The 15,985-nt window shown below is 44.4% G+C and overlaps 1 protein-coding gene across 1 annotated transcript in view; it reads right to left on the bottom strand.

Moving 5' to 3' along the window:
- The window catches only part of DAPP1 (dual adaptor of phosphotyrosine and 3-phosphoinositides 1), a 239,937-nt gene that overhangs the window by 65,131 nt on the left and 158,821 nt on the right, over nt 1-15,985 (bottom strand). Inside the window, exons 5-6 of the mRNA XM_078676086.1 lie at nt 10,171-10,301; nt 4,266-4,313 (exon numbers count right to left, since the gene is read on the bottom strand). Of these exons, the coding sequence (XP_078532212.1) occupies nt 4,266-4,313; nt 10,171-10,301 (179 nt within the window). The remainder of the gene's footprint in view (nt 1-4,265; nt 4,314-10,170; nt 10,302-15,985) is intronic.

Consider the following 15,985-nt stretch of genomic DNA (forward strand, 5'->3'; position numbering starts at 1 on the left):
TTTTGGGGCCCGGGTCATCTCATACGCTGATGACACCCAGCTCTTGTTTACGTGCAGCAAAGGAGGTCTTTGACGGCGACAGGATCAAAGACTGTCTGAGTGCAGTCTTTGCGTGGTTTCAGCAGCACAGCCTGAAATGCAACTCGGATAAGTCTGAGTTGCTTTTCTTTGGCTGTGCCCCTGATCCGAGCTGGAAGTCATGGTGGCCCCAGGACATGTTCCCTCCTGAGAGGTCATCCTCCCAAGTGAAAAATCATGGGGTGGTATTTGATGACGACCTATCTTTCCGACCCCATATTATGGGGCTAGCAGGGAAATGCTTCGGCATTCTTAAAATGCTGAGGAAATTTCTTCCACTGCTTTCCCTGCAATATCGAAAGACTGTAGTCCAGGCGCTAGTGGGGTCACGGTTAGATTACGCGAACGCGCTTTTTGCAGGTTTGCCCAAGTATCTTCTGGCTAGACTGCAAATTGTCCAACACTCGGCGGCCAGAGCCATATTTGGCCTGCCAAGGAGAGCCAGTGCTTCTCTGCTTTTAAATAGGTTGCATTGGCTACCGATTTCTAAAAGAATCAGGTTTAAAATTCTCACGCTGGCGTTCAAAGCCCTTCACTATGTTGGTCCTAACTACATTAGAAAGCGTACTGCTTTCTATGTGCCACGGAGGATGTTGCGGTCAGCCGATTTGGCTAAAATGGAGGTGCCCACTGTCAAACGAGTTCGGATGGGAGGACGGTCCTTCCAATATATGGCAGCGTGCCTTTGGAATGAGCTCCCTCTCTCCCTCCGCAAAGCCAATAGCCTCCTAGTTTTCAGGAAAGAGCTGAAGACCATGCTCTTTTCCGTGTAATCACTGTGACTGTAGCGTTTCTGCCTTTGTGTTTTTGGCTCTTAGGCCTCTTTGCCAAAGCGCCGAGACACCCCCTGGGGTAGCCGTGCGCTCTAAAAGTACGGCCTTAACATAACATAACATATTTACTAAGGGGTTGAGTCGCTTTTACACAACCCAATGTGGTGCAGAAGTGACACAACTTTCAAGATGCAATTTATCAAGCCATGCAAGGCCAGCTTGCGTGGCTTGAAAAATCCGGGTTAATGCATTGCGGTGCAAACTGCTGCATTGACTTACTCTGCCACATGGAGGTGTTCCATGGCTGGAGCGTGGTTGTTCCAACTCTAAAAACCCATACATTTTTAAGCATTCCCAGATTCACCATTACTGTTAGATCTAGGAATGTGCCAAAATGCTGCACCTTCCCTTGGGAGGAATAACGAGAAGAGATATCTTTATTTCTCCTAGTTTTTTCCTTTTTCTATGTGTGCTGCATTCTGCAGCACACATAGAAAGAGGAAAATGTCTCAGGGGATTGTTTTTGTGCAGGAAAGTTTCCCTTCCTGCACAAAAACAATCCAGCCTACAACACAGTCACCCGTGCACCATAATGCAAGAGTGCCTGCGATGGCGCTAGGCAGCACATTGCTCGCCAGTGGTGGTAAAACGGCAGGAATGCGCTGTATTGTGTTAAATACAGTGCTTTCTTGCCCTTTCCCTGTCATGCAGCAAGGAGCATCAAGGTGACTTGCTGCACTGCGTCACTTCTTCATAAATATGGCTCTTACAGCGTTTGGTTTCCCCTATTCCGACATTTGAAATATGTGCAGTTGGACCTCAGGAGTTGCATCAAGTTTTACAAGGCAAAGAATGAGTGGGCAAAAGCCCGCCGGGCAGACAATAAGAGCCTGCGATATGATTCCAACTATATGCCCTGGCTGTGCCCTAATACGTTCGGTTTTAGAAAAATTGTCTTCTTAATGATCTCTACACAGCGTTTATTTTCCAATCAAACACATTTTTACTCAAGAGTCCAACTCTACTGTGAGTTCAGCATGCACCAAGCAGAACGTCATGTTCCAGTCAAGTAGACAAACTCCAGGGGCTTGCTCTTTTTGGCACCATACAAAGCAACTTTCCAGAAGCCTAAAATAGCAGTGATCTCTCTGCCTTGCTTGGAAATATTGTTATCTGGGTGGTTTTGTTCCATTTGTTAAAGGAAGCCGCTTACCACTCTAAGTACACTCTAGGCAACATTAAATAGATTTTATTTTACTCTTAGCTCTTTTGCTCTACAATATCTCCACATTTCTAAACAAATAAGGAATCTGTGCAAACCCACGACTGACTTTGCAGTGCTCCTGAGATACTAGAGCCTTTTGGTCCTGGATTCTTGGAAGAAGAACCTAGGAGTCCTAGCTAAACCTTTGACCTTCAAGAGACATCAACATTTGTTTCCAGATCTTCTTTCCCCTCTCTCCCCATGCCCATCCCCATTCAAATGCATGATGGACACAGACACCCTCAGGTCCAAAATGCCAGGCAGCATTGGACTGTCCTTTCACTTCACCACCTTTGATTACTTCTTGCAATCGCTTGAAATTTTCAAAAATTGACCACTCCTTGTTTATCTTAGTTAAAGGCTTCAGGGAATCCACTCTTTGATATTTTGAGCCCTTTCTCTGGAATACTATTACCACCCATCATGTAAACTAATTCAATGAAGTGAAATTCAGTTATTTTTCTTCCCCGAGTCACTCTTGAGTGAAAGAGTATCTACAGGCGTGGATGTTGGAGCTCACTGTGCCACCAGCAGTCAAGCTGCACCTCAACATTGAGACCAAAATGCCCTAGCTTGCATGTGCTCCTGTTCTTATGGGGCATGATGTAGAAGATCGGTTTGGACTTCAACCTTTGGGCCCAAGATTGTTTTTCACATGGTTGGTGCATGCCCTTATGGCACAGTACCGAACATCTACTGTCGCATCAATGGAAATACTTGCCTGCAAATGGAATCAGTCCCTTGATGAATGTGTGCCTACAGAGAGATGCTCTCCCTCCATTTCTGATGAGGCCAGTGACCCCCTCAAGTGGAGATTAACTTTATTTCCAGGTACAAAGTGTGTATAGTGCTTGACTTTGTGTCTGTATTGTCTTCATCACTTATGTGTTGTAGGTGTAGTCTGGATTTACAACTGACAGTCACACAGATGATTAGGGATCTCACAGTCCTAATGAACGGTTTCTAACCCTATGGGCAGAAGTAAAGGCTGAAAAATGTTGGCTTGAAAAAAAGGTGGGGGTGTAATCATTTCCCATTCTATTCAACCATGTTATTTTAATCGTGCCTGGAATAATTACAAGACGCAATAAATTATGGATTTTTTTCAAGACCATTTTATTCCCTAAACCGGCCACTCTAGATCCCAATACATAAAGTAAACATACTAAAAGCTCCCACTAGTGTGGTAGAAAGTATGTCGGGATGCAGAGCCACAAATTGATGGTGAGGGTTATTCTTTTTTTTAAAAAAAAGAGAAAATCCTTGGAGTATCTAAAGCACATACTACCTAAAAATACCAATTGTTAACTATATTATTTTATGTGGCATATATTTCCAAGGGAAGGTGAACAAATGGCCTTTATCTCATCTCTCCTCCCCCTTTTGTATGTATGAACATGCCCGTGTACCATGTAGGGGACATTCTCAACCCAACAAACATATGGGCCAGGGACATCCGAAGTAACATCTGAAATTGTCAAGAGGTTGACTGTGTTTTATTAAATGGGCAGATGAAGTCTACATACCCAATAAATTCAAGGCTGGCATGTTGTGAGTGACTGGATTGCCAGAGAAGGTATGACTTTGTGGTTTGTGAATGAGGAGTTAAAAAATGTTGCCTATGCGAAATAAATGTGAGACTAGCACTGCAGGTGAGACTATATCAGTACCAGCTCTCACCTGAAATGTAATTTCCAAACAAATGGAAGGTAACTGTCTTTTTAAAAAAAACAACAGGCCATTTCATAGGTGGAGAATTTAATAATATGTGGTTAACTTACTAACTTTTACAAACAAACCTATTTGACATAAAAGCTTATGGGGTTTATATATTGTAAGCGTTATACATTTTGTTAAATATTTAGTGAGGTTTCCATTGTGAATCTTCACCACGTTATTAATTTCATCTTTCTGCGACCGGTGCTGGGAAGTGTTGAAAGCGGCGTATGAGGATTCCTGCAATTACATTCTGTCCCTAAGTGAGTGGCAGTCCTCCTGGACACAACACTGTGTCCTCCTTTTACAGTAGTGCCAACCTGCTGTGCCAATCTGCTCTAACCCCACGGTGCCGACAAGGGCTGTCTATATGCACTCTAGAATAACACAATTAACATTGTGAGTCTTAAACATGCGCAAACTCTGAAACATACCTTTACTCGCCCACCTTGCTTGACGAGATATCCTTCTTTTGTACCGAGCTGGGAAGCAAAAAAAAAAAAGAACAATCATGCTATCTCTTTTCCACTGATTACAAATGGTTTATCTCTTCTCGACCAGTCTTAAAAATGCACAAGCATTGGTATTCTTTTGCAAAAAAATACACGTGAAAACTGGCCCTTTTTAAATTTCAGACAGTGGGACACAAGGTTCGCACGGTGGTTGCTTAACAAATGGTATTATTCTGTGATATTTCCCACAAATTGTTGTTATCGAATCTCTGGTTTTCACCAGTCAGTGGTACATAGTAAGCAGATTACAGCATGGGCAATGGCTGGAACTCGGGCAAATGCACAAAAGCATTTAGGAGTACGGGAAGTAATACTATAGCGGTACTCTTTTACATACTCTCACAAGGCTCTGAACCAGCCGTAATGTCCTAATCCTTATCAGTAAAAGGGCAAAGAGGATTTAGCCCTTTTCACATGTACTAATTGTTCCTATTCCTTGAATCTTCTTATTTTATTTCCATTTTAGATGTTTTGGGGCCAAATTGAATAAAAAGACATATGAGTACGTAAAAAAGTACTACAGGGCCCGTATTGCTGATGGGCCCGTATTACACATAGTGCACACTTTCCATGTTTGTGCCACAGCATGGGGTGTAAACATGGAATGCGTGCCATATCAGGAAGAATGCGCTGCTCTCGGGCAGCCGAGCACTTGTGCTGCTCCAACACAAACACTTGTTGCGCCCCCAGGACACTTGTGTAATACGGCCCCTGGTGTACTACTTTACCTATTTCAAAAAGTCTGTGACTATGTCGCTTTCTGTTAATTTTGCGCTCCCACTGTGTAGGACACCTCTCCAAGAACACCTGTGCTAACAGCTCAGGTGCATGTCCCTCAGTTTATTTAATAACACCGGTCACAAACTCCATTTTGAGCAGTAGATATTACTCACAGCAGAAGATTCAGCAGGCAGATCTATTAATACAGCTGAAGAACGGACAGATACATTTTAACATGGTCTCTTGTCACCGCAAACTGAAACATATTGTGGCTGAGTGAGCAGGGAACGTGTATTCCACGATAAAACAGCTCTTGGCAAAGAGGTCAAGAAAACCAGGGTTAAGTAGCAACCACAGAATATTATTAGGAAAATATACACCAAATTCAGCAGCTCGAGTTGGTGCCACTGTCTCACCTAATCAGGTGCCTGGCATGGTGTCCACTAAGATATGCCTCGACAATGTTGCACCAAACAATGTGTTAAGAGCATTCCATTTGCAAAATGAGCTTTTTCCGAGTACCCAAGTATCCTTACAAAGGGGTACGTAATATTATCCTTCTAGCCTCTCAAGCATGTCGCCACGCTAGTGCATAGCATTTTGCCCTCCAGAGCACGCGTCCTCAATCTTTCAGTGCACCAAGGGAATACCGTAGCACGCAGGGCCGGATTGGGAACCAAAGCAGCCCAGGCAGTGTTAATGGACCGGCTCTCCTGTTGCTTTTGTTACTGGCTACCAATATAGTAACACTGCTGCAAAACCAGCCCCCATCGCTGCTAAATAAGCCCCCACCTTTCCAGCCTCCAGGGGAAACGCCCTTTGCCCGCTAATGCCAGTCTGGCCCTGGGAGCACGCCACTACTGTGCTTCACCGCTCCAAGGAGAGGGCATATTCACTTCTTAAGAGTGCTTCTCCGGGAAGCAGCAAAGGAGGGGGGAGGAGATATCACCATCCTTTCAAAGTCTGTGTGGGGTTTGACCACCTCAGAGAAAGGATAGGATACCCCTGTACAGAAAATATTGCAGACTTTCATCACATGGGGAGCTGGAAACATCACTACTCAGTCCAATATAAATAACCCAATGATCCACCATCCTAGAACAATGCAAAAGTGACACCAACAAATCTAGTTGAGTGCGATGAAATCTTTTGATTTTTCAAGTTAGAATTACACAGTTGACACTCAGACTTGATAGCTTGTCATAACTGCCAGCTGCGGTTTGTGAGTACTGACCACTATCGACACATGTATGTGCACCAACAGTTTAAAACTTAACAGCTCCAAAACAGGTGTTCTCATTGTCATCCCAGTCAGGTGGTATAGCTTCTCTCTACCCAACCACCCTCTTAGGATCACTGCGCCAGTCAGACTTCAAGGTTTTTTTTTCTTATTTGTAAACTGTGTGGATCAAAAACCAGCACCTGAGCACCAGGTCATAGTGAGGGTTAAAACAGACATGTTCTATCTACCGACTGATTTGAGGACCTGGCCTATCAGCAAAATGGGCCTTCTCTACACTGGAGAAAAGATATCACAAAATACAGTCACACATAGGTTACCGAAAACCCTTGCTGCCACCCACAGAGAATCGCCGCTGCCAAAGTAATCATATTTCCCAAGCACAATTAGAGAGAAAAGGAAAAAAAATAAACCATATTCAGAGCAGTTAAAACACATATGAACACATTCAACTACACTGAAGTGAAACCCAGTTCAACTACATTCCATAAATAAAGACCGCCACCAACGCAATCTTCATTAAGAAAATGTAACAGTTCCACAATACATTGATTCCAGGATTCACATTCCCACCTTTCCTCCCACACACTCAAGGCACACCAAAACACCAATATTCCAACCACTCGCACTGACACACGTCCCTAAATGCAACCTCTGATGACAGTAACCTCTTCCCAGCTACCACCTTGAAGTCTCTTGCCAAAAAAGAACTCTGAACAATTCTCTCTAAAGTAATAACTCCCCTCACCCAGAGACGTCTGGCTTCAGGTCACCCCGCAGAATGAAAAATGCCAGTCAGGCGCTGGAGGAAGCTCCCTGCTTACTCGATAGATATGACTTGTTTCTCCCAGTACCACTTAACACATCTACAGGCACTGCTCAACACCCGTTGACTATTCCTAAGCAATCCGAATTATCCAAATGGACCCCTGCAAACACTCATCAGTCACGTTTTGCTTTCATCTTCATATCAGTGACGATCTATCGCTACATAGTACCTCATAGGCCCACTCTGCTAGCCCTGGACCGCCCATCCACAAAACCACTGAGGACACCCAACTTATCACCCATTCCTTGATGCCTATCTCATACTTAAAGGTGAATCCCATAAAAAAACTGGTTTGTGCTCCTGTTCAAAAGGTCACGTAAGCAGTAAATCCAGTTATAGCTGCTACGAATAGAACTTGAAGGATTCACATCACACACCGTACACTACTACTCCCAGGTTCTACATTGACAGCCTCTGCTCTTTCAAATCTTATATAGCTTGGTAAATATATGGTTACTGGCTCCAAACTTCACTGTATCATAGACTAAACCTTTTCTCAAACAAGCAGACTTTTCTGCAAATGTCCAAGCTGGTCTAGAAGCACATGGGCAAATAATCCTTGTATTGATGGTGCATCTCTGTAACCCTTGAAAAGTGTCCACCACACAGTTCCAGGCTTTAAAGGACAGTGATAATTCAGTCAAATGACTCCTATTTTGAACTGTTTTTGGTTACCTCTGCAAGATTCATTACATAATATGTTATGATGGCTAAGGGCCCGATTCACAGAACTAACTTAAGACAAAATCCTAAACTTACTACCATTTCGATATTCACAGAAGGCACTTACTCATTTTTGTATTCACAGAAGGCACTTACTCATTTCGATATTCACAGAAGTTAGGAGTCCTAACTTTAGGACTACTAAATGCCTTCTGTGAATACCGGAAGTCTTAAAGTTAGGATTTTTCTCAGTTTAGGAGTACTAAAGTTAAGACTCCTAACTTTACTACTCCTAAACTGAGAAAAATCCTAACTTTAAGACTTCCGGTATTCACAGAAGGCATTTAGGAGTCCTAAAGTTAGGACTCCTAACTTCTGTGAATACCGAAATGAGTAAGTGCCTTCTGTGAATACCAAAATTGTAGTAAGTGCCTTCTGTGAATACCAAAATTGTAGTAAGTTTAGGATTTTGTCTTAAGTTAGTTCTGTGAATCGGGCCCATAGTCACTGCCCTAACGGATACAGAAAGTGGCACACTTTGGTGATCATGATGTAATAGGAAAATATCAAGTCAAGAAAAGTTACTATGCACCTACACCGTGAAAGCACTTAACCTGTTGAAGCGTACCCCCCTCCTTCACAGACCCGCCCTATCCCTCTTGCTATTCAGAGCGTGCTTGCAACACACCTCTCAGTAGGTTATTTAAGATGAGGTGGTGCTTGCTGTTCTAAGTCACTATGAACACAGCGATCACTTCTTGATCTATCATCAGATTATCAGATTATTTTCTTGTAATAAGAGTAATGGCCTAAATCAGGATTATAAGAACCACCGCACACCCAAATAACAGCAACTGTTTTGGAGGTCCCACATCACCTTTAAGAGGGTAGGGAGGTCCTAAATGTTTGATGTAACAGCATTGTCCCCACTGCTTAATTTGTAAAAAATAAAACAAGTGCCAGGGCTCTCATCAGGGGGCCACTGCAGTTTGCACCACACATTGCCCCATCTATGCTACCCTCTTGTCCCAATCCCGTTTCAAACTGGCTACGGTGGGGGGACGCGCTTTCTCCAATACACTTCCAGCTTTATGGAATAAACTGGCCCCAGAGCTAAGGAAGGAATGCAATCTGCTATCTTTCAGAAAAAAGTTAAAAACTGCATTGTTCAAGCAAGCATGGAGCAGCCTTTAGGTGTGGTGTTAAGATCATGTAAATACTGAACCCCACTGCGTAATCTGGACAAACAGCGCTTAGAGACCCCGGTGGTTATAACGCGATATACAAATTAAATAAATAAATAAATAAAAATGATGGTAACAACACATCAGCTAACCGTCACACTCCTACAAGTGTGGTTGGACTATTTTAGGCCCTAAAAGCTAGAAGAATGGCTTGGGCGGCAACCAATAGTAATTTTTAAAGGAAATTGAATTAATACTTACCAGTTGTTGTTATCATCTATAGATTAGCCAGACAGCACCATCTTGTGGCAGACTGTCCCAAGCACTTCTGTTGACAATTAAGTGCTGAGCACCAGAAACCACTGGCTCAAATTAAGCATGAATTGTCCCGCTTCCTAAACTTAGCTTAGGGTCCCTGAAAAGACAATTATCGGGTCTGTGCAGTACAGTGCTTTTTCTCATGCTTTTAGAATGAAAACTTCTGGAGCCTTCCCAAATACCTTTTTGTTTGTCTGGAAGTCTCCACAATGTGCTGTGGTGCACCTTATTGGCCCAAGATACAGAACTCACACTTCATCATTTAAAGTCTGCAGTGGTTCCCATTTGCTTAACACAATTATTTCAAAATCATAAGCACTACCCACTTGCCCTTCCATGGCAAAGGGACACCCTTCCTGTGCAGCAAGGGCATGCATTAGGCCAGCAAGACTTTCAAGATCACTTTACACTTTGTTACAGGAAATAGAGAGACATCTGCAAGGTGCACATGTGGCAAGGGTGGCCAGTAAATTAACTGTTCACATTTATGGTGGAACATTACACTACGAAATGCCCAGAAGCCCTGCTGATAGAGAGTCGATTCCATTCGTGCAATGATGTGTGAACACCTGCTTTCTTAACCTTGTCGGTTCTCATTAAAGGAATTATTGCATACAGCTAATGCCTTATTTAATGTTCCTTGAAGCTCATTATTGTACTATAGTTTTATTGTACTACAGGTTCCAAGATCATTTTCAATCCCTCATATAGCAATGTCTTCTCCAGCTTCCATCATGATTCGGGGGAGGAGGGGAATAGACTACCCCTGAAACGGTGTCCTGAATATAGGGCCCACAATGTATTCCCAAGTGAATTTTATATGTTTTATGAGTGCTGGTATTTTAGCTGTAAATGACCTTTTGGGCAACTTACCGAAGTAGCATTGGCGACCAGGTCGGTTTCTGTTTTTCCAGTCATCATGGCTGTGTGAACCCGTATGGACTCGTAGATTGACGGCTCTTCCACTGTTTTGGGATACGGATGCTTTAATACGATGAGAGTGCCTGCAAAAAAATCAGAGAACAGCAATGAGGAAGTGTTGGACCTAGAGTTGTCAGGTCACCTAGGGTAGCCTGGCCTAGGGTAAGACAGTCAACTATCAGAGGCACATATGTAAAGATTGCATACCACCCAGCAGTAACTCAAAGCAATTCCACTCAAACATGACGCTACACCAATGTCTTGGAAAAATATGAATTGATTTATAAAAATAGATTTGTTTTACTCTGTCTCCTTTACACCAGTATTTCTCCTTAATCGTTTTCACCTTGAGTGTTGGGTCACATTTAACAATTCCAACTTATTCTTCTCAGTACATTTACATTAAGATACAGTACTAGTTTCACCCCTCCTTTCTAACAATATAATGCAGCTAGAAAAGGATAACAGTGATTTTCCTACAATATCCTATGCACCCGTAACTTATTATGAGGTCTTTACACTTTTCTCTGACAGAAGGTACTTTTAGCAATACTTTGACAGATAGAATTACCCCCAGATCAGTGTTCTGTGTCCGCTCTCCTCTGAACCTGAAACCAAAAGGATTACTACATCTCATCAGTTACCAACTTCTAGGACTCAGCATGGGGAGCGAACGGGTTACCTGGGGAAATCTCAAGGGCACAATGACTGAATTTCCCCGCACAATGAGCCCTTCTGGGAGGAACCGATCCTCAGTCCCTCTTGGCGGTAGAACTTTGGGTTTTAGTCTTCCCCCACCACGCACTCCTTACTTGTCAGGTGGGCCCATTAGGCGAAAGTCTCGGATCGCTGAGCGGAAAGGGAGACTACGACAGAAGTCTCAGCCGGTAACCTCTGGCTGCTCGATCCGCCTCTCCCGCCCGACCAGCCACTCGATACCAGAGCTGGCGCGGGGCGAAGGGCCACACCGGCTGACGAGAGCCGAATCTCGCCTCCAGCCCGTGTGCTCGTTTCCAGCCGACTCCGCCTCTCAAAGACAATCGGCCCAACCAGGCATGCGCGGGAGTGTAGTGGTTCCACACCCGAGCCCGCTCAGCTCCGACGGCTCTTCTTTCTCCGCCCACTCCAGGACCGGCGGCTGCCGCACCAGATCTGCGCCGCTCAGGGAAATGCTTTCCTCAGGCAAAGCCTCTGCCTATCTCACACTGGCCCAGGGAAGGAGGAGATCGCCTCTCCTGCTCGTTCACGCTACCGGCGATCTCCGCCCCCTACCAGACAGTTCCTGCCTTCCCCCCCTTTGGTGAGCCGCTATCCACACCAGCAGCCTGACACCACGGGTATGAGGGGGGGAAACTCCGCTTGGGTAAATTGCGGAGGGAAATCAAAGGTAACTACGTCCTCAGTCCATTTAAGGAGCCAATCGAGGGGGTCTCAATCAACGGTCCCTCCGCGTTAACCCTTCCTTCTGCTTGGCAAAACACTGCTAGAGTCTCACTGAGGCTTCCCACTGGACAATGGACTGTGCTCCTCAGCAATACAGTCACCCTCAACCATTCATAACCCTTACTTCTAGGCTAGGGGTTGGTCAGGCGCCCAGGGTCTCCAGGATTCCCACGCAGCGGGGTCAGGTCAAGAAACCACAAGGGAGGAAGGGTGGTGAATCAATAAGGAAGCGTCCCTAGACTGGGAGGTCAACCCTTTGGCTATCCTACCCCCACCTTATGCTTCAGCCTGTCCTCCAGCTGACTCTCTCTGGCAAGACAAAATGGCTGCCCATCATTCCGCCTTATATAGGCTGACCCTCAGAGGTCCAGAAAGGGCCAGAAGGTTCTGGAATGCCCTATTCTGTCCTATAGGTGAGATCTCAGGTGTGACAGTTGTGGCAGTTGATGGCGACCATTTTGTGGGTCCCATCTTTTCCAGTCAGAAAAGGGCACCTAGGCCTGAGGTGAAAAACTATGAGGGCAAAAGAGCATCTAACCCGTTGGCCGACACCGTAAAACTAGTGGACACAAAAAGAGTAGAAAGGTATGAGGGGCAAAAAGGGGACAAAATAAATAATACATTGGAGGGACTACCCACAGGCAGACAGGTCTAACAGGAAGTATCAAACAGGCAGTCTTATTCATATCTGTGAGGTTACCTTCACACAGCATGTGCTTTACGATGGAGGCGTAAAATTGAATCCTCAATCATTCAACTATATTTTAATTATAAAAATATCAAAAGTCTGATTCACATTTTTCGACAGAAGCAGCACAGATGGGTTTCAAAAAGTTACTCTTCCAAAAGCAGAAAATGAAATACAAACAGTGTAGCCACATTTGTGATATGAAAATTCACATACTTAGGACACCAAGAGACAGCCGACTAAATTTAGGTGCAAAAAGGAGTTCCTGATCAGAAAAGATAAAAGGATTAGATTTGGGGGGCACACACAGCATTTCTCATGCACTCGCTGCATAGGGACAATGATGAGCTTCACACAGAAAAGACACACCTTGTAAGAGGTTGGTCATATTCACCCCATATTTGTTACTGGACTAACATTTTCGCATGACCCTGGGAATGAGTTCTGTAGTGGGTATTACTGGAAAATATGTAGGCATGCATTCCATGGGGCCCTGCCGCCAATAAAATGAATGAATTAAAAAGATTAGACTTAAGTAGAAAAAGTATCTCGTCCCATACCTTTTCTCCATAAAAGCTCAACTCTCAGTAGTCTCCATTTCTCACTTTGAAATTGGATTTTCTGGAAGTCATTACTAGTCTAGAAAAAGATTCTTTAGGGTTTACTGAGCAATGCTTGGGGAAGAAGAGACAATGGTCTTCTGCAGGCGCCACTGCACATATGTGTATAACAGTACAAGTCCACAACTGAGCAGAGCAATGCCACATGAATCTTTAACCAACTCAAACTGTTCTAAAATAAACCTACAGCTAAAGGGAGAGGTGTGGGAAGTGGTGTAATGCAGGCCGGGGTAATGCAGGTTAGGGGTGGACAAAGTGAGGTTCTTGCTCTTAAGTGGGCCCTGAATATCTGGATGACCCGACCTGCCTGTCAGAGTAGAGGTGAATTAAAAACCCAGTCATCCCATGCAATTTACCATAGTAAACATGGGACGCGATATAGAAAAAAACAGCCAAACAGAATTGCACCACATTTGGCAGAAAGCTAGATCTTTACTTAGAAGTATGCTTTTTTGTTGTAAATCAGTAAAACTGTTTTATAGAAATTAAGCTTGAAAATATAGTGATATCTGGACAGCTGGTCCCACAGAGTACTGTGGTACCGCAAATTAAACAAATAGAGCATTCTGATTGGTGCAGAGGACTTTTTCCCCAGTCAATTCCTGTACCATTTGACGGAGTAATCGGATTTGCTGGCTGTAACTGAAACAGAAATTTTACGGCCCACATTTTAGGACTCAGGGACTCTGTCCCTGTGCCCTGTGTTTTAATAAAAAAAACAGAAAGCATACAAGGGGCAGGGTAGGGGTACCTTGACCGAGTGCTTAATTTGTAAGCACCGAAAAACCACCAACTCAAATAAAGTACTGCCATGGCACTTGTGCGGGGTTTCCCCAGAAAACACTGTCCCGGATCACAACTAAAACAAAATATATTTTTTGTGACAGCGGTCTCGCTGTACCCTCAGGGGACACAAGGAGGCCTCCCATGGGACCCAGCAAGGACCTCCTGTGTGGTTAAAAGAAAAATTGAGCCGACCATGCCACCTCAGAGTAGACCCACCCTTACGCAAGTCAGCCTTGATTCTGCTCAAATAGCCCTTTCAGAAAGCTATGTGGCCCTTGTCACATCTAAGCATCAGCTAGTCAGGAAAATTGCATTTTCTTCAATGTATAGGAAGTATGCCACTATGCACAACACTTTTTATCCTGACACTCTGTAAATCTTGCCACCATTTTTGACATTGGGGAAAAGGGAATGGAGTTCATGCGAGTTTCAGCCACAAATATTAAACACTAGGCCCCATTTCTATTCTTTATGAATAAAGTGAGCCTGATAAACCTCTGCTTAGGATTACCCACACTTTCGAGTGGTCAAGGAGCATCTGAAATTCTTTCTGATAAAAGAATGTCATTCCCAGATACAGGCTATTGCCAGAAGAAAAACATGACTGTATTGTGAAACTAATAGCAATTGTTTTAAAATGTTTTAACTAATGGATTTAAAAAAAAAAACTAAAACAAATAGTATTTATAGAGCACGGCTTATCACCCTGGAGGGTAACCAGGCGCTGAGGAGTGGCAAGCCTTAGTCGAAGAGCCAGGTCTTGAGTCCTTTCCTGAAGTTGGTGAGTGAAGGGGAGGTTCGGAGGTGGAATGGGAGGTCGTCCCAGGACTTAGCGGCAAGGTAGGAGAAAGAACAACCTCCGTTGCAGCTCTGCTGGATGCGGGGGGCGAGGGATGCGGATCAGAGTTGTCTGGTAGGCTGGTGGAAGGTCAAGCAGTGGTTGATGTAGGAGGGTCTGGCATTGTGCAGGGCCTTTTAGGCATGAGTCAGCAGCGTGCACTGGCACCTCTTCTGGAAGGGGAGTCAGTGGAGGCTTCTGATTTGGGGGTGATGCTGGTCCATTCGGGGAGGTCCAGGAGGAGTCTGGCTGCGGCGTTCTGTATGGTCTGTAGTCCTTTGAGGAGGACACAACTTCTAAAAGATTTATTTAAACAGAAAGGTATCCGCACCAGAAGGCAAGCAGTACTGGCCTGCTTAAACCCGGCGAACATTCAATTAAACTGCAGACTGGTAAAATTTCTGAGGATGGCCGAACAAAAAAATGCAGCTAAAGTTTACTCTCAAAGCCCAACAGTGTGAAACAGCTATTGGAAGTGGACAAGGAGCAGCGGCGGGAACTTAATTGTAACAAGCAGAGACAATCTCACTAGGATATCGGAGCATGCATGGCTGCTGCCCAGATTCCCGAATCAAACAAAAGTCACAGTATCCTAAGATCCATCGACTGTTCCAAATACTGTAATCCAATCGTGTTTTATTACAATGTATTTTCTATTTTAACTTTTAAAACGATTTTAACTAGGTCACATGAATTTTGTAGTGCTACTTTTGCAATGGTTTTAATTAACTATGCTAATAAACTTAAACTGAAACTTTGAGGAGGTGGGTAGTGGATCCGGCGTAGAGCTTTTCTGGTGCTGGCAGGGATTCACCTGAAAATCTAGTGAAGCAAGCGGAGGGTGTAGAAGCAGGAGGAGGCCACAGCATTGACTTGGCGCTTCATGGAGGCGATCGCTGTCCAGGATGATGTGGAGATTGCAGACATGGTCAGTGGGGGTAGGTGAGGGTCCAAGTCCAGTGGGCCACCAAGTGTCGTTTCATTGGGAGTTGCTCTTTCCGAAGATGAGCACTTCTGTCTTGTCCATGTTCAGTTTCAGGTAGGCCTGGGCTCTAAATTCCGTACCGCTTGCGGAATTTGGGTAATTTTGCTTTCCGCGGAGAACGTGAAATTCTCCAAAAATTCCCTGATCCACAGCGTCGCGGAATTTTTTGCTTGTTCGCGCTTTCCAAATGCGTTTTCACGAGATATTACTCCCCGAGCCCGCAAACAGCGTTTTACGAACAGGAAAAAGCATTGCGAACGGGCGGAACAAGCTATTCTGCATGTTCGCTGAACTTTTGCGTGCTCCTAGAGATTTTTTACTGTTTCGCAGAGCTTTGCATAGCACGACTACGTAAATTTCCCCCACCCCTAGTTTCAGGCAGTTGGCTTTCATCCAGTCAGCGACAT

The sequence above is a fragment of the Lissotriton helveticus genome, chromosome 2_1, assembly GCF_964261635.1.
Source record: "Lissotriton helveticus chromosome 2_1, aLisHel1.1, whole genome shotgun sequence".
Classification (NCBI taxonomy): Eukaryota; Metazoa; Chordata; class Amphibia; order Caudata; family Salamandridae; genus Lissotriton; species Lissotriton helveticus.